The 24,896-nt window shown below is 37.2% G+C and overlaps 1 protein-coding gene across 3 annotated transcripts in view; it reads left to right on the forward strand.

The window, feature by feature from the left end:
- Positions 1–62: 62 nt before the first annotated feature.
- NME7 (NME/NM23 family member 7) overlaps positions 63–24,896 on the forward strand; it is a 173,996-nt gene continuing 149,162 nt past the window's right edge. For all 3 annotated transcript variants that reach the window (XM_072946172.1, XM_072946173.1, XM_015245090.3), the window contains exon 1: positions 63–180. In XM_072946172.1, the coding sequence (XP_072802273.1) occupies positions 178–180 (3 nt within the window). In that variant the 5' untranslated portion in view covers positions 63–177. The remainder of the gene's footprint in view (positions 181–24,896) is intronic.

Raw genomic sequence — 24,896 nt, forward strand, 5'->3', positions numbered from 1 at the left:
AGGGGCGGGGCTACGTTTACTCTCAGCCACTAGGGACTAAGGGGCGGGGCAGAGGCGCCTGGCGCAGAGTCCGGCAGTAGGCGGAGCTGTGTTGCCAGAGTAACCCGGCGTTGGTGTTCGTGTTCGCGTCTTCCTGTCCCGAAGATACCTGTTTCCTTGTGCGGATATTCTGAGGCGATGGTGAGTGCCAGGCGAGGCCAGAAGGACTGCTCTGGGGTCTGGTTACGCTGCGTCTCAGCTCCTGAGGCGTCCGGGCACCGAGAGGCGTCCGCGTTCCTTCTGCTTTCGCCCTGCTATCTTTCTCCCTTTCCACGGGCTGTGCCTGCAGTTTCCTTGCTTTCCCTATTTCTTGGAGCATCGTGAATTCCACTTTGGTATTGCTAAGCCTCTAGAGTGATGTGACAGAAAGTTTAGGGGTAAGATACAGAGTCTAATAGTCTGAGGTGAAACATTATTTCGAACAAATATTTAAAATGTTTTCATTTTCATCATTCCTTCCCTCCCACTTCCCCAAGCTGTTTCACCTTAACGCGCTTCATTGAAGAGTATGTGCTGGTGTATGTGTGACTTTCTCATTACCGTTCCGAGTCTCCCTAGATCCTGCAGTTTTGGTCTCTTGAGTGGACGAGCACTCTCCCACACCCTAAGGGCCAGTAAGTAACAGCTGTATTTTGCATTAGTTCTTTTCTGGCCTGTTGATTATCTCCTTGGCCCGTGCTTTTTAACAGGAATGCCCCTCAATATCACTTGGAGATCACTTCTGGAACATTAACTTGCTTGAGCTTCACCCGGAGGAATTCCTAATGAATAGGAATGGGGCTCCGTGTATGCATTTTAAAAAAGCCTATAGGTGATTTTAATTCACTCACGCGTTTGAGAACACCAGGGTTCTAGTTAATTCTCTTAATTACTAAATCTTTTAAACACGAATAAGGGACTGGAGGATAGAAAAATGATTGTTGTCAGATGGGTATAGCTAGTAACTTAGCAGTAGAGCCCCACTCACCACCCTTTCTTTCTCTGTTACTCAGCAATCCATTTCCAGGCACTGGATAGGTGTCTCTTCTGTGATGCCTCACTTTTCTACTGAGAGAGAGTGACTCTTCATTCTTTTTCTGTCACAACTTTACATAGTACACGTCTCTCTTATTGTACTTACCACGTTCAGCTGAAATTAATTGTCTATAGATTTGTCTCCCTTACCAAACTGTGAACTATTAGAGGAATGAATCTTTATTTTGCTCACTGCTATTGCTTAGAACATATTAGGCACTCAGATATTTGCTGAATGAATAAAAAAAAGTAAGAAAGAATGTGATAAATGCTCTGAGAGGGTACAGAGTACTTGGGGTATATTGGAGGATGGAGCTTTCACTTTTCAGAATCAGAAAAGCCATCATGAAGCAAATGTAATAGAATTTCAATGGCTAGAATTCAATGACTCGTACAATGGCATAGGGAGATGAAAAGTGACATTTGTGGAGTACTGGTTTTTTTTGTGCTGCTCTTATATTTTGTCATTCAGACTTCCCAACAACCCTAAGAGCAGTGAATTACTCCCCTAACCCTCTGCCCTGGCTGGAGTTGAGTGTGGTGGCTCTTTCAGATTGGGTGGCCAATGAAGGCCCCTCTGAGGAAGTGACTTTTGTCTTGAATTCTAAATGATAAAGGGCAGTGATCTGAGGGAAGGGTTCTAGGCAGCCTGACAACAAGATCAAAGGCCCTGAGACAGGAAAAGGCTTTGAGTATTGCAGGCACTGACCTTATGGTTTAATGTAAAAGAAGAGTAGAAATTAGATTGTGGGGTGGGGTGGGGGTGGCAGCAGCAGGAGGAGTATGGTGAATAGCATGAGATTTGGGTAGAGAGGTAAGCAGAGGCAGACCACATGTATATAGTATAACAGTGTTTCTCAAACTGTGGTTATAACCTTTATTTGGTTATAAGATCAATTTGTGGTATGTAGCCAGCATTAAAAAAGAAGACAACATAAAATAGACATTTACTATATTCATTGCATGTAGTAAGGGTCACTGTCTTGAAACTTTTGTTTTAAATTGTATTTGTGTTGTGTGTACTGGGTTATGATGTAGAATATATTTATTACTGGGAGCTGCGATCCAGTTCAAGATATAATGAGCTTTGAACAATATACACTTTAAATGGCAAAATAGTTGAAATCTCAAGGCATGAAGATTTCTTCTTCTTCCTTTGACCTAGTGACAATCTTATTGTGTGGCAGGAAAAAGTCTGAATTTAATGAAAGTCTTAAATTGACTAGAGTAGAATTTCCAAGTTTCTTTCTGCATCCAGCTCTCTTTCCTATGTCAGTTGCTGTCAGTCCTTTATGAGAAAGAGAAACAGAAAGAGAGAAATGGGTGTCCTTTCTTTGTGTTCAGTGTGGCCATGGGGGTGTGTACTCTATCAAAGGCTGATGGTCTCTACAAGAGCTGAGGATGGAGCATGTCTGTTCTGCTGGTATGGCTTCCTGATCACTGCAAGTAAATTATCTGGTCAGCTTCTGTCTTCATCTGGTTTGTTACAGTTTTACCTTCTAGCACCAAAGTTGGGTTCTGGCTACAGATTCCGGAACCGCTTTTATTATCTTGTGAAGCAGAGAGAGGCAACTGTAGTGAAGGATGTCTCACATCCATGTTAAGATAAAGAATATACTAGAGTCACCAATTAATTTACTTCGGTGCATACAGAGAACAGGGCAGATGATTATGAGATTCTTCTGGCTGATAAAGATCTATGAATGTTATATGTCTTCTAAAATAGAATACTGATTTGAAAACTGTTAACCGAGATGAACTGCTAGTGTAACTAAGGCTTTTAAAGATGATCAACTGTGCTTCACAAGAATTAGACTAAAAAATGTCTCAAAGATGCTGTTGTTTTAAAACAGCCTTCAAAGAAGAGTTTCATGATGGCTAAAGAGCAAGATTTTATTCTATGAACTGTTTTTCAGTTTTCAACTTTATAAAATTTCTTCTGTGTAGGTTCACTGTTTTTTGTCTTGGTGCATCCTTCATCTCCACCCAGAATTTTTTTTGTTACTTGAACTGCTAACTTGGAGGAATTGCAGCTTGAAAGCTAAGCAGGTTTTTATTCACTACAACTGAATCAGAAAGTTCAGAGTCTAAAATAAGAACTTGAGACCTAAGAATTGTTTCCTTATATATTTTGTTATGTGTATTTGTTCATTATGCTTGTTATATTCGTTAGCAGGAACCAGTTCCTTTTGCAAAACTGAATAGCAACTGGTTAATATAGTGCCCTAATTTTCCTCATATGTAGCTCTTTATCTTTTTTCTTGTTCTTTTTCTGCCTTTTATCCCCATCCTTTCTTTTTTTCTCTAGCTTTATTGAGATATAATTGACATATAACACTATGTAAGTTTGAGATGTAAAATGTGTTAATTTGATACATTTACGTATTGCAAAATGATTACCTCCATCTCTTAGATAATTACCATTTCTTTTTTATGATGAGAACACTTGAGATCTCTTTTAGAACAGATTAGTGGTTGCCAGAGGCAGGGTGGTGGAGGGGTGGGTGAAAAGGGTGAAGGTGGTCAGAAGGTATAAACTTCCAGTTATAAGATAAATAAGTCATGGGGATGTATGGACAGCATGGTGACTGTAGTTAATAAGACTGTTGCATATTCAAAAGTCACTGCGTGAGTAGATCTTAACCATTCTCATAAAAAAATTTGTAACTATATATGATGACGGATATTGATTAGACTATTGTGATCATTTTGCAATATATATAAATATTGAATCATTATATTGTATACCTGAAATTAATTATAATGTTATATATGTCAATTGTAAATTAAAAAAACTCCAAAAGCAAACAAATAAAAAAGAAATCATCTTAGTAAGATCCAGGACTTTGAACAAAAATTACTATAAATTTATTATAAAATGTTTCTAAGGACACTTTTGCTATTTTATACCCTTAACATAGTGTAAATGATAAATCTCCTTGTTCACAAGGGGTGGGACCATAGGACCAGGCTGGACAAGGTTGGAGAAGGCTCCAGCCTTTGACTGGGACACAATGTTTATAATGGGAGAAAATGTCTGTCAATAGGGAGTTGGCTAAGTAAACCATGTGTCCATGTTGGGAATATTATGTAGCATTAAAAGAGATTGCTGTAGATCTGTATGTACCAACTTCAATAAGACTTTTTGTAAAAAGCGAATTTAGTTGCAGAATATTTGTAGTTTACAATTTATGTAAAAAAAAAAAAACCCTACCAAAACCTAAACCCATGTGATAGTACTATATATCTTCTATGGATATATTAGGCAAATATATAAACAAGGTGGTACCAGTGGTTACCCCTGTGTTTAGGGGAAAGTTTTGGATTTGGGAAGTTGATCGATGGGAATTTGAGCCTGAACTGCAGTTTTTTTTTTTTTTTAATAAAAAGAAATGAATTCATGTATAACTTGTGTCACAAAAGTTAATTTAAAAAATATTGCCACTGCTGTGTCCTTCTGTTTACATTGTACACTAATCAGCCCCTATTCAGGGCCTGGCCATGAATAATGAAATGTAATAAGAGAATGCTATTAAACATGTTACATGTCCTTTTGGGAAAAAAATCTGCCTCTCTTAGCAACAATTACAGAATTGTTAACTATAATCACCATGCTATATACATTATATTCCTTAGAACTTATTTTTTATCTTCTAACTGGATGTTTGTATCCTTTGACCAGTATCTCTGCATTTCCCCTAACCCCCAGCTCCTAGTAACCACCACTCTGCTCTCTGTTTCTGAGTTTGGCTTTTTAAGATTCCACATGTAGGCGATATCATCCAGTATCTGTCTTTCTCTGTGTCACCAGTTTCACTTAATATAATGCCCTCAAGGTCCATCCCTGTTAACCACAAAAGGCAGGAAGGCAAGGATTTTGGATTTTATTCTAAACATAATGGGATAATGCATCTCATACATTTTTGTTATCCTGTCACAACATTTCATTTTCCTTGGATGTGGACTTATTTAAATATCAGCCATATTAGTTTGGTCTTTCTGTGCTTATTTTCATCCCATCTGTAACATTTATGATCTTGTAAACGTTGGAAAAGTTTTTTTTTTTTTTGACCTGCTCTTATATTGGAAGATCAGAGGCTAATTTCTCCCCTTATAGTTGCCTTTTCATAATTTAATTGCCCTATTCTGGACTTTTTGTTTCTGTAACATCTTTTCTAAGGTGCGGCAGGCAGAGTGCCACGTTCCAGCTGGGTGTGCACCATAGTTTCTATGTGGATATTATATGTTCTGCTGTGATTTCGCCTGATACCTTTCTTGATGGGTCAGTAGCCCAAGACTGAAGCCTCTCATTCTCCCCAAGTATCTCCAGCTCTTCCTACAAACCTTACATTCATTGTCCTGCAAAAACTGTCTAAAATACTTCCCTTCCAAAAACTATTGGTATTTGAAGACTTCCTATTAATTAGATGTGAGAAATTGTTGTGCTTAAAATATGCTGCTCAACTCAAGTTTATTTTCTTATACTAACACTTTGGCTAAGTTGCTGTTTTATCTCTGACTCATCCTATGTGCCGTGCCTTCTTCGTATTGCTTTATTCTTTAAAATGCATTTCCATAGACATACATGATGGCTCTAGGGTTTTCTGATATATGTAAATTTAAATTTCATTTTCCGTAGTTCTGATACAAGTTAAATATATATATGCTGCATGAATTATATATAAGATATATAATTATGTAATGCAAATACAGTATGAGCAATAGATAATATATAAAAACATAGAGCACATACATTTATGTATATATAATATTTAACTTATTCTGTTGTATCATTTGTAGAGATTTGAAAATATAGTTGTAAAAGAATATAATTGAACTCATGTGTAATATCACTGACTAAATACAATCACCATTAATATTTTACTATATTATCCCAGTCACACATATATACACATATACACACATACATATATATTTCTTTTAAAATGTGATCCTATTGTGTACATTGTTTATAATTTTTTTCATTGATTTGTCTTATTTATTTTTCCAGATCAGCTTTAAGAACTGCATTTTATTCTTTCATTTACTCTGATTTAACCAATCCATTTGTTAACTTGGTCTTTTAACACCATAATAAGCAATTTTTGCAGACACGTTTTTCCCCACATTATAATTATTTTCTTAGAATAAATGAGAAATGGAATAATGGGGTGAGAGGCCATGTGCATTTTTCAGTCTTCTTGATATGCATTGCACAGTTACCTCCAGAAAAGGATTACCAGTCTGTGCTCTACTAGCAGTGTGCTGTGGCGCCTGTTTCTCCTGATCTCTAACCTCGTATTTCTGTGCATCTCACATACACACATACATGTAACAGTGGATTTTAACTTTTAATAAAAATTTCGCCTTCCTTACCCAGTGTATTGAGAGAGAAAGATTATAAATCACTGTATGTTCTATAGATGAAAAGCACTGTCAATGCTTATCCAAAATATTTCTCTGTAATTGTTATTTTACATCTTTTATAAATTGTTACAATTCAAAATTTATTGACTTTATATACTGATGAAGGTGAGGTAAGCTGTCCTAAATTGTTATTCCAAGACAGACTGTCCAGTCCTTTCTTGTCTGTTTTGAAGCAGCATCCAGTTGTATTTTCAAAGGAACTGGAGTAGAGCTAGAAATCTAAAGTTTTCAATCCTTACTGCAGTCTTGGCTTCAGCATTTGTTAGCTATGTGATGTGTAATCTTTCTGGTCAGTTGTTTCCTCATCCACAAAATCAGAATGATAATTTCTGTTCAAAATACCTTAAAGTGTTTTCGTGAGGCTCAAATGAGATAATGTTTATGAAAATAATTTATAAACTATAATGTACTATACATATGAAATTATTATTTTCATATTAACCAGAATACTGCCTAATGAAGAAACAGTTGGGGAAAATGGAAGGACATTTAAAATCTGAAACAAGTGTCAGAAATAAATTTTTGAGGTTAAGGGTATTATTGTCCAGTTTTGTGGATATTTAAAAATTTACCTTTACATATTAAATTCCATCTTCCTCAATTTCTATCACAGATTAGTTTTCCTAATGGAAATAGTGAAAGGTCAGGGAAAAGGGAAGGGATGGGAGATGGCAGGAGTGGTTCTTGAGACCAGTTTCAATAACTCTCGTATACTTTTGAGGAGGAGACAGCTAAGCACGTCTGATATGTGTTTAGTTTGTATTAGATCTTGAGGTCAGTGAATTTCTGCCAAGCTTAAATGGATTGGCTGAGAACATTTACTTTCATTGCTGGTAGTCTTGAGATTTTATTATTTAGTAATTCGATCGTGAAAGTATAATGAGCCCTTTCCAGGCCTAGTCCGTTTCTTGCTACATAGGCTCAGAAACAGGGCTTTGGAAAAATGGAAACTCACTCCCCCTAGTGGCAAGTACAGGTCTATCATTTCTGTTACACCGTCTCCTCTTTTAAGTAGTTTATTGAATCTTACTGTGTGTGCCCAAATGTCCAAAAGGCGAACATTTGTACATCTTAGGTATTTGAATATTTTTCATAACTAAATAGTTTAAAATTTTATATCCAAAGGGAGAATGGCCCCTATAATAATATGATCACTTTTTTCCCCCAGCGTTTCCATTTAAAATCTAGTAATGTCCTTAAGAATTTATTTTGTCTCCCAGAACACACATAGGTTGAGACGTGCATCAGTAGAACATTTTTAGAACCAAAAGTGAGATACTAAGCAGTTACATAAAAGAGGGGCAGAGCCTCTTAAACTCATCCTTCTGCCTTACTATTGGGTTCTTGCTGTATTCCTGAGATACAAAGATAACTAAGACTACCTCTTTCTCTTAAGGAGCTCACAGTCTTGGGGAAGAAGAGAGAAAGGAACAGAGAGGAGAGACTAAGCACTATATAGGAGTGTTACTTAAAAACAACAAGATTGGTTAACTTTACATCTTTTTCTGTGTTATTTTGTATTCACTGAGTTTCCGGTTTTCTTTAACTTTGGATATATATAAATCCCAAATTAAACTTATGCATACTAATATCAACATCGATTCCTTAAATTTACCAGAAGGCATTTGGGAACAGTAGGAAACTGTCAATGTGGTTCATTTTTCAAGGTTCAGCCTAGTTAACAAATGCTTTTCTTTTCTTTTTAATTCTTTCTTTTATTCATTTTTGCTTATTGACCCAGATGTCCCTTTGGGTGAGTTGTAAGTAGGCACAAGATACACACATCTGGTGACTACTGGGAAGTACTTGAGGAGGTTCTTACTAATGTAATCTTAAAGTGAATTCTTTCTGGTTTAAGCTTTTGAGATAATACATTTTTAAAAGCTTACCTGTTTCCTAGAATTATATGCACTTCAGCCACACTTGCTATTCCATTTGCCTGAAATGCTTCTTCACCTCCTCCTGTGCTCACATGACACGTCATCAGAAAGGACTTCCTTGTCCGCCCCATGTCAAGTAGCACCTCCAGTTACTCTTGTTCCCCTCCCCACCTTCCCTTCTTTTTTCACTTTAGCACCTGACAAAAGCATTGCACAGCTGCAGTTTTAATAATTTTAGTGCCCAATATTTGCATAATATTTTCCATTTTTTAAGGCATTCAAGACTCTTAACTAATTCATAGTGTTCTTTAGTGATAGGTATTGCATGTGAGAAGGAAGTTCAGTGTCAGTAGAGAGCAGAGAGGCACAAACATTCAAGGAAGAATAATAGTGCTCTGAAAAGACAGTTGAAAATAAGGGAGGTTAACTTCCCACTGAATTTCCCTGCTAGTCACTAGGTAGAGACCAGGAATAGAGAACCATTTTTGATCAAGGGCTATTCATCACCAGAGAAAATCTAGAATTCTTAGAAACAGTAGGCTGTTTTATTCTGAGAGAGAGCTCTAGATTCACTCATTCATTCAACAATTATATTTAGGTCCCTGTTATGTTCTGGGCACTGTTCTAGGCAGCCAGGCTACAGCAATGACTGACAAAGTCCTGCCCTTACAGAGCTAGAACTTCTGGGGATGGGGAGTCACACAATAAACAAATAAACATATAATGTCATGTTAAGTATTGATAAGTACTATGGAAAAATTAGATTATGGGAGAAGAGAGTGGAGAGAGTAGGAGGGGGTGGTATTTAGTTGGATGGTCAGGGAAGCCTGTCCAGCCTGCTGCCATTTGAGCAGAGCTGCGTAAAGTGATGCTGTAGAGGGCCCTGGCAATCCCAGCAGTGGAGCGGTCCGGGCAGAGGCGATAGCACCGGCAGAGATTCTCAGGTGGGAGTCTGCTTGGTTTATCCAGGGACCAGCAAGAAAGCAGAAAGGGTGAGGGACAGGGTGCAGAAATGTGGTGAAAAGTAGTCTCAGGCCAGATCGCATAGGCTGGCTGTGGTATGAAATCATAAAGCCTTAGAGCTAGAAGATGCTTTGGATTTTTGTTAAGACCAGTGTTTCTGTAACCGTGGTTGGGACCCATTGGTAGATTATAAGCCTAAGCTGTGAAAACCAAGTAGCATTTCTTTCTTTCTTTTCTTTTTCCTTCCTTCCTTCCTTCCTCCCTCCCTCCCTCCCTCCCTTCCTTCCTTCCTTCCTTCCTTCTTTCCTTCCTTCCTTCCTTCCTTCCTTCCTCTCTCTCTCCCTCTCTCTGTTCCTTCCTTCCTTCTATTTTTATTGAAGTATAGTCAGTTTACAATGTTACATCAATTTCTGGTGTACAGCACAATGCTTAGTCTTAAAAGACATTGTAAAATATTAGTACATCATACATTCTGAGGATAAGAATTTTTTCGTGGAGCTTTTTTTCCAGTTGTAGGGTGTGTGTGTGTGTGTATATGTGTGTGTATTGGTTCCAGTGGAAATTATAGTTCTTACTGTAGGTTCTGGTAAAAAAAAAAATAGGAATAAGTTGTGAGCCACTGATCTAATCTTTCCGCCCAATTTTGTAGAAGTGGAAGCGAAGTTGGGAAGTACTCCATGGCCCTCATGTCCTCTCCCTCAGTAGGGTGCACAGCTGCTCCCATCCAGACGTGGTCTGCACGTCTATGTAGGCCTGACTGACTCCACACAACCTTAGGTCTAATTTCTTAAGTAAGGGAAGGAATTAAAACTATTCGGTGCCATATCAATCAGTACTGGCTTCAGTTCTGTTTTAAGTTCCTCTTTACACTGTTTGCCTTATTTTCCTTCGCATTTGCTCTTTCCTTAAATATCCTTTTATTTCCCTAGGAAAGAAAGCTATCCAAAGTGAAGAGATAGAGAGGGAAAGAAAGAAATCCAGGACAAGAGAGGGAGAGGGACAGACATCTAAAATCCAGGAGAGAAAAGAGAAACATCCAAGGCCGAGAGAGAAAGAAGTAGCGACATCTCTGGCCCTGCCTATTCCTCCCACTGTTTCCACCATCCCCTCCGCCCCCTCCCGAGGGCCCTAGTCTCCTGGGAAGGCAGTGCTGATGGAGAACAGGCTTCAAAGACACACACTGGGAACTTACCTCTACAATCTGCCTCCAGGCTCTCAGAGTGAGGACTCAAGAACGTGCTGAGGAGAGTGAGCTCCTGGAGAGCAGGGTTTATTAGTTATGATCCTTTGTATTCCCAGGCCTGGCCCTGGAGGCCCTCAGTCAGTGTGCTTAAAACACCTTCCGAATTAATACACGGAGCTGTCAAGAGACTATTCCTAAGTGTTACAGCTAAATTGCTACTTACACAAATAAGAAATCTGTAATATTAAAGATAAGATTAGTCTCAAAAGAGACTTAATTTCAGAGAATTTGTAAGAGTAAATTAATGAAATTTGATGATATTAATCCAAAGGTTAAAAAAAAATTCTTTTACACACACAAACACACACACACAATTATCCCTTCTTTTTTTTTTTCTTAGTGTCACGAGGATGATATTCTTGAAATAGTTTAGCAGGAGATTTTAAAAATTATTGTTTTTAATTGTTTAAAACCTTATGTAATGTATTTGATGTTAGAAAACAAGTGAGGAGAATTCACTGAATGTTATTCATCTTTCATAAGGTGATTTGAACCTAATCATTTCTTCAGTAGCTAAAAAAATGCTTTCAACTTCCTTGGGGCTGGATGGGGAAAGGATCAAAATAGAACTCAGATTAGGTCCTTTTTTAAAAAATTGAAGTATTATCAGTTTACAGTGTTGTATCAATTTCTGGTATACAGCATTAATGCTTCAGTCATAAATATACATATTCATTTTTATATTATTTTTCATTATAGATTACTACAAGCTATTGAATATAGTTCCCTGTACTATACAGAAGAAACTTGTTGTTTATCTATTTCATTTATAGTAGGTAGTATCTGCAAATCTCAAACTCCCAATTTATCCTTCCCATCCCCTTTCCCCACTGATAACCCTTTTCTATGTCTGTAAGTCTCTTTCTGTTCTGTAAGTGAGTTCATTTCTGTCTTTTTTTTTTTTAGATTCCACATATGAGTGATATCATGTGGTATTTTTCTTTCTCTTTCTGGCTTATGTCACTTAGAATGATGATCTCCAGGTCCATCCATGTTGCTGCAAATGGCATTATTTCATTCTTTTTTATGGCTGAGTAGTGTTCCATTATATAAATATACCACAGCTTCTTTATCGTATCATTTGTTGATGGACATTTAGGTTGTTTCCATGTCTTGGCTATTGTAAATAGTGCTGCTATGGGGTGCATGTATCTTTTTGAATTAGAGTTCCCTCTGGATATATGCCAAAGAGTGGGATTGCTGGATCATATGGTAAGTCTATTTTTAGTTTTTTGAGGAATCTCGATACTGTTTTCCATAGTGGCTTCACCAAACTACATCCCCACAAACAGTATAGGAGGATTCCCTTTTCTCCACACCCTCTCCAGCATTGATCATTTATGGACTTTTTAATGATGCCTACTGTGAATTAAGTTCTCTTCATATAAGGAAACAGTCTCAGATTTAAAAGACGCCCAAGGTTGAACCACTAGTAATTGGCAGGACCCTGGTTTCAACCTCTTTTGTTTGGAAGCCCAGGCTATTCTGAACTACTGCAGCTGGGGCCAAGGTGTTTAAAATTTTTTAATTTTTAGGAATAAATTTCTTCTTCTTTTTTTTGTAGCTATAGAGAGAAGTGAAGACTGTTCACTATTTGAGAACTCAGTTTCTAGAGCTTATGAGTGATACAGATTTTCTTCAAAAAGTCAAAATTCATATTTTGGTAATTAGGACCTCTGCAAAATTATTATGATTTAACATATAATTGCAGGGCTATGATGGAGGGGTGTTTGTCAAATGGCTGTGTCCAGGATGTGTTGAAATCCACATTGAACAGTAGGTGGCGCTCCTTCATTGCTAAACACATTGTTTCAAACATCATATACTTTATGGATATTAGTTGCTTATTAATTTTAATCATATTGATGTAGCATATAAATACCCTTCATCTAGAAAGGATGCAGTATCATGGATTAGTTCTCATGAAGTTGAAGACACACACTTTTCCCTTTCATAAATTAGGAATTTGAAGCCTAGATGATGAAAAGAATGTCCTTCTTTGGAATTAAATTTGAAAATGGTTTCTAAGAATCTCTTACTCCACCAAAATATCCTTTATCTTATTTAAAGGAAATCCCAAACAGTAAACTACTAAATTAAAATAACCCATGAGTCACATGAGATGATATAGGCAAAAGCTTTCCCAAAAGGTAGAAAAGATTATTCTATTATGTAGCTCTTCATGTTGCCAAAACACAGCCTCTGTACCCCACTTACCAAATTGAGACTCGAGGACAGAGTTTTGGATGAAGTAGAAAGACAGCTTTATTTCTCTGACAGGCAAAGAAGGTCACAGTGGGCTAATGCCTGTAAGACTGTGAGCCTGCTGGGGAGAGAAGGCAAGGGGTTTTATAGTAAAAGTTCAAGAGTTTAAGAAGCAGCGCTGGTTTCCATAGAGATCATGTACATGGTAACAGATTGTTGCAGAGTTGTTCTTGTTTTTGCAGATGCAGTGGTCCCCTTCCCTCTGCTAGGTATGAAGCTCACCTCTGGCTTTAGGACTCTCTTAATATGCTTTTACCTAGAACAAAGGATGCATAGGAAGAGGCTCCATGGAAAAGAGGTCTGGAGAAAAGCTTATGCAGTTTAAAGTCAGGTTGATAAATGTGTTTAGCCTTTTAAGCAGGCTGAGGCCTGCAGCTTGAACAACAGGATACAAGGAAACCACAAAGGGTCAAGAGGAGGGCACTAGAGTCAAGAGCAGGGCACTGGGGTCAGGAGCAGGGTACAAGGGGCAAAAGCAGGGCACTTAGCATGATCCCTGCACATAGCACCAGCACCACAAGGAGGTTGGGCAGGCTACCCCAGCCTCTCTCCTCTCCAGCCTAACCCTGGTCAGCAAGAACATGAGGAAAACCCTTTAAAACATTATACAGTTAAGCAGTTACAAACACCATTACAGATATCAGATGGTCACCAATGATAATAGGGTCCTACTTGGTTACAATACTGATACACTGGTGATCGATCAGTACTTCTAACACTTGCTGATACAGTCAAGGCTTTTGCCACTTTTACAGAGGTGTATTCCTTCTCACAGCCCCATGAATCTGTATGACCTGAGTGTGCACATAGTATTTTCTCCAGTGACTGATACTCAGAGGTACCCAGATTCATTCCTTTTCACGTGAGGATAATGCTAACAGAATCAGTAGCCAACTGCAGTTGGCTGAACAGTAATACTTTGCAGTGTATGCAGAGCTACATGTATATTTAGCATCTACAACATTTGGTATTTGAAATAGAGGAAAAATGGAACCAGTCTGGTTTGCAAAGAGCTACCCACCTCTATCTCTGCAACCAGGGCCACTACACACTGCTCTGCTTGTTGCATTGAACAACTATAAATGAATTGCAGGTATGCTTATTTATTACATATTTTTCGAATAGAGGACAGAAAACATTTGAGGAAAGCACAACTTTTTCTGATTTGCACAAAAGTATCAGGTCTGCTAAAGAACAGGGTTCTCAAATTTCAATTCAGTGACAAATGCCATTGGCATTTTCCCTAGAGGGACAAAAGAGTAGGAGAGGGAGCGCAGGAGTGAGAAGGTGATGTGACAGTAACATTCTAGGATGCATCTAAATTGCTAAAAATGTCAGGGTGGGTTTCAGACCTCCACAATGGAGGCAGGATGCCTTCCCATAGTACCTGTACCTCTCCCACCACCTTCAGGTCACACTGGCTTTTTTGTTTCTTGAATTCACCAAGCTCCATTTCCCCTTAGAAGCTTTATACTTTTTGTTTCTCTGGAATATCCCCTGACCCCAGATTTCTGCATGAATGGCTTCTCCTCATCCTGGTTTTACTTCAGATCACATCTGCTCATAGAGGGCTTTACTGTCTGTTCTGGTTGAAGGAAGCTTCCTCAGCCCTCTGTCCCTAATCATTAACATATTTACTTAAGCATTGTGTTGTCGTATAATACTTACTATCACAGGAATTACACTGTTTTTTGTTTTACATGCTCTGAGGAGAGATAGAAAGTTTGTAAGCAAGCTCCTTGTCAAAAGGGCCTTATCTGTTTTGAATATCCCCAATGTCTGCCACAGTATTTGGCGAAGAAAAGCAACTCAATATTTGTTGAAGGAATGAATAAATTTAGCTTTACAGGTATGAAAACTTTTTATTTGATAACAGCCAGTGGATAAGTTCTGCTTTTTAAATTTATTTATTTATTCAACAAATATTTAATAACACCTGTTGTATGCCATGCATATACCTAGACCCTTGGGATATATCCATGAACAAAACAGACAAAAATCCCTGCCCTAAAGGGGCTTACATTCTATTGCAGGAGATATGAAGTATAATATGCATGATATTTGTAGATGTTGAATACTATAGGGAAAATGAGCAGGGTAATGAACATTGGGAATACTGTAGAGGAGGTGAATATAATTTAAAGGGACATGGCCAGGGTCAGTTGCATAGAGAAGGTGATAGTTGAGCAAAGATTTGAGAGTGAAAAAGGATGAGCCATGCAGATGTTGGAGAACAAGTGTTCTAGGAAGTAGGGCAGCCAATGGAGAGGTTCTTAGGTAGAAGATGTTGTGTGTTTAGGGAACAGTGTGCCTTGGGCAAAGTAAGCAAATGTGAGATGAGATCAAGCAGGTAATTGGAGGCCAGATCTTGAAGGGCTTTGTAGGCCATTGAAAGTGGGTTGACTTTACTCTGATAGAAATGGGAAGTCTGAGTCTGCAGGTTTTAAGCAGAGGAGTGAGGTGGTTCAGCTTACATTTTACAGGATCTCTTTGGCTGCTTTTTTGAGAATTAGATGTGGCAGGAGCAGTGATCAAGAATGTAAGTAGAGAGACCAGTTATAATGTAGGTGAGAGAGAATGGTGGCTTGGAGTAGTGTGGTTGCAATGAAGACAGTGAAGTGATTAGAGTGTATATATTTTGCAGGTAGAGCTAACAGGATTTCCTGATGGATTAGGTCTGAGGTCTAAGAGAGAGAGTCAAGGATAGAGTTAAAAGATGACCCTTCTCAGCGCCCCTACTCAGCCATGAAGTAGTTTCAGAAGATGGACTGTTGCCTCTCTGTACCCCTATAGGATTATGGGAGCAAAATCTCTGAGGGGGGAATGAAACAGGAGGGAATGGGGGCAAGGCACAGCCATTCAAGGAATGATACAGCAAAATGGTGGAAGATTCAACTCCCAGTAGGCATTGAGGCTCAAGATGGCAGGATAGTTGACTTCCAGTAGACCTTGAACTCCATTATGTGCTCATTGTAATATGTTAGCATGATAAAACAACATGCCCACTGGCTCCATGACAGTTCCAAGGCTAACCATAAAAGGTCACAGAGTGAGCAGTGGCTCAGTTCCTGGGAATCCCAGCCCCTTCCCCAGGGTATTTGGAATGATCCTCCCACTTGTTGGCATGTGAAGCTACTGAGCCCATAAAAACCAGCAACACCATACCTTGTGGCCTCTCTTGCTCCCTCATCTTCAGAGACGGCCCACACTCTGTCTATGGAGTGTGTATGCACTTTTATTTTAATCTGAGCACCCAACCCCCATACCTTGTGGCCTTTCTCTCACCTTCTGAAACAGACTACACTCTGTGTAGTATGTATCTCTCTAAATAAATCTATCTTTACTAAAAAAAAAAAAATGACCCTTGGATTATGGCCTACGTAGTTGTTAGAGTGGAGTTGCTATTAGCAGAGACGTGAAAGTTTGCTGAAGAAGGAAGTTTGGTAAGGGGCTGGAGCAGGAGTTCAGTTTGGAGCCAGTTAAATTAGACACGTTTATTTGATATCTAAGGTAAGAGGCGGTTAGATATATGACACTGAAATTTAGAAGATGTCTAGCCTGAGAGTTGTTAGTATATGGAATGTATTTAAAGCCATGAGACCAGACAGATTATCAAGAGAGTGAATATGGATAGAAATAAGAGGTCCAAAGACCAAGTCCTAGGGTACATTAACATTAAGAAATCAAGGAGAAATGCTAATACTGAAAAAGAGATTACAAATCAGTAACTTAAGCTTCTACTTTAAGAAACTAGAAGAAGGGAAAAAGAAGAATAAATTAAACCTAAAACAAGAAGGATGGAAATGAAGATTAGAGTAGAAACCAATAAAATGGAAAACTCAGAACTGATTAGAGAAAAATCAGTTAAACCAAAAATTACTTCTTTGAAATGATTAACATAGATAAAACTTTAGTTAGACTGATTCAGAAGACCAAAGATTCAAATTACCAAAATCAGGAATGAAAGAGGAGCCATCTCTCCTGACCTGACAAAAGTTAAAGGAATTCTAAGGAAATACTGTGAACAACTTTATGCCATCAAATTAGGCAATTTAGATGAAATGGGTGAAGTCCTTAAAAGACGTAAATTACTAAAACAGACTCAAGAAGAAGAGAAAATCTGAATAAACCTATGCCAAGCAAAGAAATTGAATTAGTGATTAAAAATCTTTCTACAGATAAAACCTGAGGCCCAGATGACCTCTCTGGTGAATTCTATCAAACATTTAATGAATAAATAATGAGAATCTTTCACAAAGTCTTCTGGAAAGTAGAGGAAAAGGGAATACCACCCAACTCATCCAGTGAAGCCAGTATTACCATTATACAAAGCCAGAGAAGGACATCACAGGAAAACTATTGATATTCCATATGAACAGAGATGTATAAATCCTCAACAAAATATCAGCAAACTTAATCTAGCAACATGTAGAATGAATTATATAACATGATCCATGAGATTTATGCCAAGAATGCAAAGTTGATTTAACTCCTGAAAATCAATTCATATAATTCACCATATTAATAAAGGATGAAATCCACATGATCATCAGTAGACATACAAAATCATTTTACGAAGTTTAATACCATTCGTAATAAAAATTCTCCACAAATTAGGACTGGAAGGGAACTTCTTCAACCTGACTAAGGGAATTCACAAAAAACCTATAGCTAACAACAAACTTAATGGTGAAAATGTTGATGCTTTTTTCTTAAGATTGAGAACAAGGCAATGATGTCTGCTTTCACCAGTTTTATACAACGTTATAATGGAGATTTTAGCTGATGCAGTAAGGCAAGAAAAAAGAGAAAAAGGTATCCAGACTGGATGGGAAGAAATAAAACTGTCTTTATTCACAGACAATATTTCCCTATGTGTAGAAAATCTTAAGGAATCTACCCACCCCCCCCCGAACCAAAAAACTTCTATAACTTATATGTTCAGTAAGGTTGCAGAATATAAGATCAATATACAAAAATCAATTGTATTTCTCTCAACTACACTGAACAATCTGAAAAGGAAATTAAATCAATTCCATTCACAGTAGCATGAAAAGATTAAATACTTAGGAATATTTTTTAGCAGAAGTGTGAGATGTACACGGAAAAACTACCAATTGTTGCTGGGTAAAATTGTAAGATCTAAATAAATGGAGACGTAAGATGTTCATGGATTGAAAGAAACAATTTATAGGGAAATTCTCTAGAAATTGGCAAATAGATTCAGTGCAGTCCCTCTCAAAATTCCAGCAGACATTTTTGTAGAAATTGATAAGCTGATTCTAAAATTGATATGGAAATATGAAAGACCAAATAGCCAACCTAATTTTGAAATAAAAAGACCAAACTGGAGGACTTACACTTCTGGTTTCAAGCCTTACAATAAACAGAGTAATCAAGACAGTGTAGTAGTGATGTAGGACTAGACATTGAGGTCAGTGGAACAGGATTGAGAGTCCAGAAATAAACCTTTTATGGTAAGTTGTTTTTCAACAAAAATGCCAATGCCATTCAGCAAAGAGTAACCTTTTCAACAAATGGTGCTGGGACAAATTGAATATCCACGTACAAAAAAGATAAATTTAGACCATAAAATGAAAAGTAACTCAAAATGGGTTATAGACCTAAATGTAAGAGCTAAAACCATAAAGCTCTTAGAAGAAAATACATGAATAAATGTATGTGACCTTGAGTTAGGCAAAGCCTTCTTGAATATGACAACAAAAGCACAAGTAACTGAAGGTTCCCCGCCACCCTTCGCCTCCTACAATGAAAATGATCTGGAACTGGCAATATGAAGCAGGAGGTACCTCTATTCTAAACTAGCATTCTGGGTTCTAGCATGACAGAGATAATAGTCTACTCAGTTGGGATAATTGGAAAGTTTACTAAAGAGACTAATTACAGAGGTGTGGGCGGAGTTAAGAGAAACTAACAAGGGATGGTTCAGTGTGAGAGGAGGGGCTAGCAATAGCAAGAAGCCAATACTACCTGTAGGCCTGTCCCCAGGCAAGGGGAGAGAGCTACCAGAGAGCAGCTGTAAGGGGAGGATGGCCTGAGAGGAGCTATGGCCTTTGTTAGAGGGGAACAACTGACCAGTGCAATCTGGTAGGGAGGAAGTTGGGAGAATAAATATCGTGACTTCACTTTTCTTCCTTTGATCTTTAGCCGCTGCTTTCCACTGGCGGAACCCATGTGAAAGTCCTTTGACTTTGACAAGGGAGTCCTTTGATGAAATTTATGCTGGTTGGCTGGCCAAAATCTGAGCAGGTTAAAGAATTGTAAAGTGGAAAAAAAAAGAGCCAGTGAAGTTCTGGAAGGACCAATGGAAAATGGCCAACATATCTACATCCAGACCCAGTGCCACAGTGGCTGTAGGATAAAGGCACAACAAGATTAGGCCTGCTATACTTGTAACCTTAGTAATACTTATTTGTATTAAAAAAATTACAGAGACCTTTTATATTGTCATTTTCTGTGTTACCTGATGATTTGTAGCCCAGTAATAGAGTCAGTTTTCTAACCGTATGTTAGGTGAATAGTGTGTAATTGCTTTAATATTCTCTTGCCATTATAATTAGAGCCAGTAATTCTTTTTTGGTTCAGATCCATTTCACTTTTCAAGTATTGTGGTTCCGGTAATTGTTGACAAGTGGTCCCTGATGACTAACTTTTGTCCTGGAGTTAGTTAATCCTTTGTCAAGCATATATATTTTTAAGGTGATAGTCAGAAAAGCCATACTTATTTAGAAAAGTAAGAAAAGATGTCTTCTCTAAGAATTCTTCTGAAATGGAAATAAGCAGACATACAGACTAATGAGAGTTGGGTTTTTTTTGTTTTTTTGTTTTTTTTTGAATCTTGAAGAGTGGATTTTTGCCATTTTATCAAGATCTTGTGCTGAACACGTTTATTTACTCCTTTTGAGCTTTATTTTGGTAGTATATTTTTGACTTTTTTTTGTAAGTGTTCCAGAACCAGGAAAATCACTCTGGAGTTTCAAAAGAAATAAATGATGTAGTTTCTATCCTCCAGAAGCTCAGAATTTGGTTATAATGTTCTACTGTGGGAATATCAAGCTATCTGTCAAGAAACAAGGGTCTTTGTTAAGCTCTGCTACTTTAACCAGTCACAGAACTCTTGCCAAGTCGCTTAATTTATTTGAACTTTTGTTTCCTCATTATTAATGTTCCTTTCATCTCTGAAATTCATTGAAAATCAGATTCTAAGTATACAGAAATATCAGTTGGCTAGGGTTGGTCTGGAAAGAAAAAAGATCAAACTGTTGACGTTGGACTTTTGTAGGAAGTAAAGGTAGACAGGAAAGAGGATATATAACTCAATCTCTAAACTGTTTTGATCTCACATTCCTACTAGAAAAAAAATGGAATATCTTTCCCTCCCTCCCTCATAAATGAGTGCTTAGTTCTGATTTATACAGTACTGTATTCATACATACATTGTAAATAGTACACAATCATAGGGACTTTAATAGGTTAAGATAAAAAAATAGAAATGTTGATTTTTTTTCTCATCCCCCAGTAGGATCTTAGAGAATATTTGGTATAGAAACTTAGACACTCTTGGTATAGAAAAGGTGTTTTTTTCTTTTTTCTTTTTTGTCAGATTTGGATTTAAGTCCTGGTTCTGGCACTTAGTAAATGGGGTTACTTAACCACCCTGTGCCCCAGTTTCCTATTCTGGACGATGGGTACAATCATAACAACCTCTAGGGTTGTGTAAGGATTAAGTACAGTGATACATATAAATAACTAACAGTGCATGGTACATAATAAGGGTTCAGTAAATGTTAACTGCTATAATAATACTGATAATAAATTAGAGTTATGTTGTTGCCAAGATGATGATATTTTGGAAGATATTTTTCCTTTAGGAATTTTTCATGAAATTGCTAACTTTTATCTGTTCTAATACTTTTTTTTTTTGGTTTCTTAAATCGTCAGTTTTGTTCTCTTGCTCAAATTCTAGTCTCATAGCTCCAATGATTTCTATAATAATAATAAGTTCTGCCTTAACTTCAAAATCTATTGGCTTAAATGTAATCTTATCATTTTTCCCTTCTCACATTCACTTTGGCTTGAAACTTTGAAAATTTTTTGATTTATTTCTATTTCTTATTCCCATATCTCTTCCCTTTCTGTCACTGATGTATTACTACTTACTTAAAAATGTCCCTCGTGTCCATCATTTCCTCTTTGTCTTACTGTTACCTGTTTTAGGCCTGAATTAAGACGTCTGATTGGTTTCCTAACTAGTCTCTCTGATTTTGAATCCCTGTGTTCTCATTCATCCATATATATATCCAGCCATTATATTGGAAAACATTTATTGAGCATCTACTTTTTTTTTTTGAATTGAAGTATAGTCAGTTACAATGTGTCAATTTCTGGTATACAACTTAATGTCCCAGTCATGCATATAGATATATATATATTTGTTTTCATATTTTTTCATTAGAAGTTATTACAAGATATTGAATATAATTCCCTGTACTATACAGAAGAAATTTGTTTTTTAATCTATTTTTACATATAGTGGTTAATGTTTGCAATTTGAAAAGATACGTGCACCCCAATGTTCATAGTAGCACTATATACAATAGCCAAGGCATAGAAGTAACCTGAATGTCCATTGACATATGACTAAATAAAGAAGTTGTGGTATATTTATACAATGGAAAACTACTCAGTGATAAAAAAGAATAAAATAATGCCATTTGCAGCAATGTGGTTGGAGCTGGAGATCGTCATTCTAAGTGAAGTAAAGTCAGAAAGAGCACTTACTTTTGCGACACTTTATATACTGGCAGTAAGGCCCGCCATCAAGAACCCATGTCCCTATAAAGATGAATATTATTTAAATATTAATCTCATGATCATATTTCTCTACTCAGATTGTTCACTAGCTCCATGATTCACTATTTTCATTTTGTTTTTAAAATTTAAACATATCACTTATCAAACTTTCTACGTCCTCATGTAAGCTCCGTCCTCCCAGGTTTCCCATAACACACATGCTTATTCCCAGCTCTGCACTCTCGTGGCTTTTGTCATGATGATCATATAATATAGACTGCTCTTCTTCAGACGAGCAGTTTTGTGTATCAACCTATCTCTGAATTATTTTTATATCGTATTTATGCTGTTGTTTCATGAGTACTGGTTTTTATTTGTCAGTTTAGGCTGATGATTGCAAAGCACCTGAGGTTCAGGGTTGTTATTTTGACCTCTGGATATGCCCTTTTCTCCCTCCCAGGACCTAGGGCCAAGTCTTGAAGGGTGCTTATTCTATCCCCAGTAATTCAGGCTGTACAGAGCCTGCTGAAGATCATCTCATGTGACAGGAACTTACACTGTCAGCATATTTTATAGGCTTCTTGTTATATTATTACAAATAGAAAATCTGATGTTGAACTTTTAGTAATCATCAGACAAAAAGAGTCAGGTATAGTGCCTTCTCCTCCCCCATCACAGGTGTTTGTAGAGGATGAGTGTGGATACCTCAGTGGCCACCAAAAGGGGTGGGCTTGAAAGTACTGTTTTATTTGTACATTGATTAATTAAACTCATGCTTGTTTGAATGCAAAAAATATAAATGACTTGGCTGATGTACACTGAAAAAAACTTGTAAGTATGTTAGTGACAAGCAGTGAGTAATAGCTGAATTAGTAGATATGCAACGTAAAGTTTATAAAAGAAGTAGAAATAAAAAGTAGTGAGATACAGAAATATATAAACAATGAATGTTTTTGGTAATCTTACAACAATAGGTAAACTAGGCTTGTAAAAAACCTCCTCAAATATGTTGTGCTAGGTGTTGTGTACACAATTTTCAGTAGGGACTGGTTTTTATATCAGCCTAAGACTGAACTATTGACTAGCTGTTGACTAAATGTCAACTCATAGAAGGCACTGGGATATATGCACTTTGGGGGATACAAAGACGAATGATACCCTGATTTTATCTTCAGGAACTTACATTATAGTAGAAGGATAGGCTGTGTGTATAAACAACTATAAATATGCTGCCGAAGACTTGGATAAAATGCAAGGGAATTTCAGAATATTGAAAATGTCTTTCATCTGGATGGCTCATGGGGCTTTTTATTGAGCACGTGAAATTTGAGTTGTGTCTTGACAAGAAGATAATGTGAAGATTTTGAGGGAACTGAGATGTTCAAAAGTTTAGGAGAAGTAACATAAGTAAGAAGATACATGGTACATGTCATTGATCCAGATCTGGATCAGTTTAAAGGTTGATTTCAGCAGCATTCAGAACTCAGGTGTAATCCTTTTTTTGGTTTGGCTCTGGAGAATCTAATTAGGCCAATTATTTACTTACTATCATTTTAGAATCTACCAGCACTTATCTTTACTCATCATCCAGAAAGAGCCAGCCAGTTCTTCCTAGGATGTGATGATGATGGATAAGAGCTAGTTCCCCTGATTTTTTTCCCCCTCAAATATCAGTTTGTGCTTGGCTATTGACCCATCCTTGCACAGATGGTTGTTAGATGCCTTAAAAGGAAGAGAAGGGGGTGGGATTAGCTCAGTAGTAGAGCACATGCTTAGCATGCACGAGGTCCTGGGATCAATCCCCAGGACCTCCATTAAAAAAAAAAAAGGAAGAGGAAATTACAACTCTGTAGTTCAGTGATAGGAAGCATAGCTAGTTAGAAGGCCTACCATTTTGCTGTGTGCGTTGGCTTTTATTTTGGCAAATCTGTGTGAGACAGATTTTCTTCTTTTATTTATAGCTTTCACTCATTAAGCAGAAGATTCAATTAAAGACAGTTTAGTTTGTGTCAAAATTAAATACTTTGAAACTTGGAAGAGTGGAAAGGAGGATGAAGATAGAAGGACTAGAGTAAGATGAAATGTGTGAACAGCTTTACATGGCTTAGGTCGTAGACATTTCCTTGTAGCAAGTAATAAGCCAAAATGCAACAGAGATTGTTTATTGCTGTCTAGTCATGGGAGAACCAGTATTTTAAAACTTCAGCCAAAATGTCCTAGTTCCTTACAACTAAAGTATTTTTTAAAATAGTAATGAGAATATTTTGTTAAACTTATATTGATTTATAGAAGATGGCTGAATTGTGAGATGCCATAGGAAATGAGGGAAGCTGCAAAAGTTTGTTCTCAATTCTTGGGCAAGTGGGAAAATGTAATGAGAAATATGCTAACAAAGCTTGCAACAAAGTTTGATTTTTTATAATTGGCCAAGTACTTCATTGCTTGATGGAAGAGATAAAAATTCTAAGTGGCATTGAGTTATGCTCTCATAGGTTCAAATTAATATGTACAAATAAATATTTAAATAATACACTCTTGAAACTTGGTGTTTAGCTGTTAAACTAGTTCTGTAGAGGTGGTTGTCCTTGCTGTCTAGAATAGAATTGCTTAATCGCAGTGAAGTGCTGTATTGGCTCTTTCACTGGACTCTGTTTTAGATAACTGATTTCAGAAGCATTTCTTCTTTTTGGCTTCATCTTTCTGTGAGAATTTTAAGCAATGTGACTCTGTGTGCCACCTAGTTCTGACCCAACAGCACCACAGGCTGTTTCCTTACAACCTTGTTGAATTAGAGTTGCAATTTCCTCTCGCTTTTGAGCTACTGCTCTTTCTATGTAAGAATGGTTCAGTAGCCAAGGTGAATTAAAATATCCCTCAGAAATGATTTCTTCCATTTCTTTGAATATACAATTGTTTTTCTTTTGTAGTCTGTTTTCAATTCAGCAAATTTATTTTAGTGACTAATATGTTGCTTGGTTCTAGTAGGGAAGACTTCTTTTTTTCTTTTTGATGGTGGTGGGCCTGAGAGTGAAGGATGTAGAGGGAGGGTTGGATGGTAATACAGTGTTTTTCAAAGGTTTTCGGCCTTACTAGTAGGTCATAAAATCAGTTTAGTGGATCTCCGTCAGTGTGTCAAAAAAAAAAGACTGGAATAAAAAATATCTTAGTACACAGGACAAAGTAAGGATAAACATTGCTGTATGAAATTTGTTAGTAACAAATTTACATGTCTGTGTTTATTAGGTCATGAT

Source organism: Vicugna pacos, chromosome 21, assembly GCF_048564905.1.
Source record: "Vicugna pacos chromosome 21, VicPac4, whole genome shotgun sequence".
NCBI classification, from domain to species: domain Eukaryota; kingdom Metazoa; phylum Chordata; class Mammalia; order Artiodactyla; family Camelidae; genus Vicugna; species Vicugna pacos.